General features: G+C 45.4%; 1 protein-coding gene across 1 annotated transcript in view; it reads left to right on the forward strand.

Moving 5' to 3' along the window:
• prkd1 (protein kinase D1) overlaps positions 1–5,090 on the forward strand; it is a 53,498-nt gene that overhangs the window by 9,085 nt on the left and 39,323 nt on the right. The window contains exon 2 of the mRNA XM_008284887.1: positions 4,420–4,558. Coding sequence (XP_008283109.1) covers positions 4,420–4,558 — 139 coding nt within the window. The remainder of the gene's footprint in view (positions 1–4,419; positions 4,559–5,090) is intronic.

Here is a 5,090-nt window from a genome sequence, read left to right on the forward strand (position 1 = left end):
TCTCCTTTCTGTTATTTTCTCTCTTCTTTTGGTCATTTTGTGTGTCATCCATGTCGTTGTTGTTTCGTGTCTATTTGAGACAGTGTTGTCTCCTCGTCCTGCAGATGTTGAGCTATCTCCATGTCTACAGACTTCTCCTCTCTGCTCTGCTCATCAGCTGTAGAAAGATGTTCCACCATCAGATGTAGAAAGATGTTCCACCATCAGCTGGATGTATCTCCACCAACTGGCTCCTCTGGTCTCTGGTTCTGATCCATGCTGCATCTATTCATTGATCCAGTAGGTTTGGATTCTCCTTCAGTCTCTCTTTGAGGAAACACTGGCTGCAGTTCACCTGAAACTCTTTTACAGAATCTACAGAATGTTTAGTGTGAAGTTTCAGTGATTTTGATCCCAGTTGTTATCTTTGGTTGTTTCTTGCCACAGAGCTACATGGAAAGTTAAAAATCTGACTGTTCGAAGTGTTTTTGTTGTTTCTTGCTCTAATAAATGTTGGAATTCAGGTGAGATTTTTTTTTATTATTATTATTTTTTAGGGCCAACATGAATTTCATCTAAACACTAAAAATAGAAACCTGGTTTCTGGTTTAGCAACAGAAATGTGTGATTTAGATTGGGTTTTTTTTTTAAAAAAACAATAGAGAAATAATCAATTAACACACAAATTAAATAAAACAAAGCTTGAAGCAAGATATCTAAACTATAGCTGAAACTATGAGACTTACCACTGCCCTGCAGAATGGGCTTGTTGGATCAATGACACACAAAACATCTAAAGAGACACAAAACAGCCACAAAGAGACACAAAGTGTTGCTGGTCTCAGCTGAGTCAGTTTGATGAGAGTTGATGGTTTGTTTTTAGTTTTTTTCACAAATGGTTGTTTTGGGTGAATTTTAGGGGATTTTGAGGAAATATCTGGGTTTTAAGTCCAGTTTTTTTTTAAAATCTCCTTGACAGAGCATCACGTGACGCGTTCAGGGACTGTTGGAAAGCTGAAAACGCGGTGATTCCTTCAGTTTTTTGCAGTTTTTGGTTGATCACGTCTTTAACCTGTTGCAGCTTCAGTCGAGTCATCACCATGTTTCCTCCTCAGTTTGCAGTCAGACTCTCAGGCTGCTTCTTGTTTCACCGGACGCTCGGATTCGAGTCGTGCGAGGGTCGAAGGAAGCGTGTTGCATTACTATGACGACCGCCGACGTCAGATGTTGTGCGTTAAACCGACAAAACTGCACTTTAGGGACGGTCTGAGCAGCGATTCAGGTTTTCTGCTGCCTTCAGAGGCGTTACATAAAATGGATGTAAATGTTTTCTGATGAGATGAAATAAAGCGACGTGACACACACACACACACACACACCTCTGTAACAGTGATAACGTGTGTGTCGCTGTGTTTCTCGCCGTTCCTCCTTGTTGCCTGGCAACGGATGCTGATTGCGGCGGTGGAGTGTCCTTCTGAGGCCATTATGAGACGCTGTGAATGAAGCAGAGGACGAGCAGATGTGTGTTTTCTGTCATTGTCCGCCGTCTTTCATCTCCTGCCTGTTTTCATCCATTCATAGCTCTTTATTCATGCTGCGTCTGGTTCTGTCTCACTGCCTCACCGGGCCTCACCGGGCCTCACCGGGCCTCTGTCCCCCCTCCACACCTGATGCTCCGTTTCAGTTCGTACTGACGTTTTAATTCATCAGAAGTAGAGTTGTGGGGATCCTGGGTTGAGTTTTTAATGGGACTGTTGGTTACGTCAGCAGAGGACGTGAGCAGATAAATTTAGGGCTTAATTAGAGCAACAGGGTGAAACTGGGTCAAGGGCACGCTGGTGTTTGTTCTGTGGTCACTTTTCATCCCACTTTCTTCTAGAGTTTACAAATCGTGTCTCCGTTAACAGAATAATTAGATGAACACGTAGCTGCTGCTGTAACGTTAAAGTGTGATCGTCAGACGTTGAGCTGCTGGACTCGGTTTCATAATCATCAGTATAACAAGAACAAGGATGTGTGTTTAAAAAGCAACTCAGAGAGAAAACGGGAAAGACGAGATTCAAAGCAACAAAGCTGCTCCAACTTTAAAATGACACAAAGCGACAAAAATGAGACGCAAAACAAGAAAAACGAGACGCGTGACGCCATGAAACGAGACAGATGAACAACGAAACGACGAGAGTCTGTTGAAGCTGGAAACATGAAACGGTTCCATATCTGCAGCGTGTTCATTGGTTCCATGTTGTGGACTCCTGAGAACATGTTGAGTCCAGGCTTTTACATTTTTGAGTTCTCGCTCCTCCTTCACGTTGTTCTGGTTCCTGCAGGACTCTATGTTGCAGAGGAACATGAACCAGGAGCTGCTGCTCAGACTTCAGAGTTAAAGTAAATGTCACGTGATGGGAACCTTGTCTGAGGTCCAGTTTCCTTAAAACAACACATCGTTATCGATGACATCACATTGCCTGTCCTGTCGTCAGGGTGACAGCTGCTCTCATCCTCCTCACATGTTCCAACGGAGAACCGCATTAAAGCTGCAGCAGACGACTCGGGTTCTTCTCTAGAATCCAGAACGTGCTGGACGTGTTGAACCTGCAGCAGCACTGATGCAGCTTTAATGCATCCAGAACAGAAACTGTTCTGCAAAGTTCTGAGAAAGTTCTGGTGATGTCTTCAGTGGGATGATTTTTTGTAGTTCCCAGAATGTTCTGTTCAAAGGCGAGATAATGTTTGGTTTTCTTAGACTGTTGCATCCTAATGTTCTTTTAATGTTTTCCTGATGTTGCACTGAGACACAGAACATCGACAAAGGGACACAAAATAGCCGCACGGGGGTTCAAAACAACTGCAAAGACACACAAAACAACTCTAAAGAAATGCAAAACAGCCACAAAATGACCCAAAATAACCACAAAGAGACACAAAAGAACAGCGACAAAAAAAAACAACAACCACGAGAAGACACCAACTACCACAAAGACACACAAAACACCCATAAAAACACACAGAACGACCACAAAGAGACACAACAGAGTGCAGAGAAACTGAGAACAACTCGATGGGTAAAGTCTCAGTCAGCTGACCTCGGCTCCGTTACCCATGATGCCTTGCAGGGCTCGGTACAGAAAGTCCTGATCTGAATGCAGACGTGATGGAAACGGGGAGGACTCAGCCTTGAGTTCTTGTTGCCGTGACAACAGGAGCGGCGGCGCTGCTATGGCGACAGCACGCATAAAGATGACTCTATTGTTGGGGATGTGATGGAGGTGAAGGATGAGGAGTCTCCTCTTCCTCCTCCTCCTCCTCCTCCTCCTCCAGATGTTCCTCACACCAGCCACATGTGGAAACCTGCAGCTTCTAGAGTTTGACTCTGATTCTGAGGTTCTTTGATCTGTTTGTGACGAACAGAACCGACGACGTTCAAACTGTGAGGCGACACGTTGTGTGTCGTTGTGTGTCGTTGTGGTTGTTTTGTGTGTGTTTGCTGTCGTTTCATGTCGTTTGTGGTCATTTTGTTCTCTGTTGGTTTGTGAGTGTGTGTCTGTGTGTGTTTGTGTGTCTGATCGATGTGTTGCTCATTTCAGCGGCACCGCATCGATCGAACATGACAAACTGCACCTTTAACATCCTGCTGTGTGTGTGTGTGTGTGTGTGTGTGTGTGTGTGTGTTTTATGATCAGGGGTTCAGCTGTGTAAAAAGGTCCCCATCCTCCTACAGAAAACCCACAGACACACACAAAGTCACAAAATGACCACAAAAGAAGCAAAATGACACAAAAAGCTGTAAAACAATCTTAAAGGGGCACAGAACAACGGTAAAGAAACCCAAAAACAAACAAAACACTGGTAGAAAGACACAAAACTAATAGCAATGGATGCAAATCAGTCATAGAAAGACACAAAGTGATGGCAAAAAACAGAACTACCAAAAAAGATGCACACTGAGTCGCAAAGCAGCCACACAGACACACAAAATGACTGTAAAGACACACAAAGTGGTTGTAAAAACAAACAAAATGAGTGCAAAAAGAAGCATAACTATCAAAAACACACAACAGACAACAAAGATACACAGGACACACAAAACTGTTGTTAAAAGAACACAAAAAGACAACAAAGACGGACTTAAAGAGTAAAGAAAAGACACAAAAGGACCACACATACACAAAAAGGACACAAAATAATCACAAAGAGACGCAATGTGACCACAAAGAAACACAAAATGCCATGAAATGAGCAGACAGAGACCAAAAATGACCTCCAAAATAAACGAAATGACCACAAAGACACACAAAACCAGCGTCCCCCCCTGAAGCCTCCTCGCTGTGACCTTCTGTGGCCTCAGGAGGAAACTTCAGACTGTCGAGGATCTCAGCTTCACGTCTGGTTCTGTTGTAAACACTGGATCTGACTCTGACTCCTGTCCTGTGTGTCCGTCAGCTCCCAGAGTGCGGTTTCTACGGGATGTACGAGAAGATCCTGCTGTTCCGCCATGACCAGACGTCTGACAACGTTCTGCAGCTGCTGCGTTCTGCTGCTCAGATCCAGGAGGGAGATCTGGTGGAGGCCGTGCTGTCAGGTGAGGAGCTGCTGGTGCTAGAACATCCTGAAGGTGGAGGGAGGTGGTCTAAACCTAACCCGCTGTGGTCCATGTTCGGTCTGGTTTCTACCCGCTGTGGTCCATGTTCGGTCTGGTTTCTACCCACTGTGGTCCCTGTTTGGTCTGGTTTCTCCCCGCTGTGGTCCATGTTGGGTCTGGTTTCTACTCGCTGTGGTCCCTGTGGTCCATGCTCGGTCTGGTTTCTACCCACTGTGGTCCCTGTTTGGTCTGGTTTCTACCCGCTGTGGTCCATGCTCGGTCTGGTTTCTCCCCGCTGTGGTCCATGCTCGGTCTGGTTTCTACCCACCGTGGTCCATGTTGGGTTTGGTTTCTACCCACCGTGGTCCATGTTTGGTCTGGTTTCTACCCGCTGTGGTCCATGTTGAGTCTGGTTTCTACCCGCTGTGGTCTATGTTTGGTCTGGTTTCTACCCGCCGTGGTCCATGTTGAGTCTGGTTTCTACCCGCTGTGGTCTATGTTTGGTCTGGTTTCTACCCGCCGTGGTCCATGT

Source organism: Stegastes partitus, unplaced genomic scaffold, assembly GCF_000690725.1.
Source record: "Stegastes partitus isolate 25-593 unplaced genomic scaffold, Stegastes_partitus-1.0.2 Scaffold378, whole genome shotgun sequence".
NCBI lineage: Eukaryota > Metazoa > Chordata > Actinopteri > Pomacentridae > Stegastes > Stegastes partitus.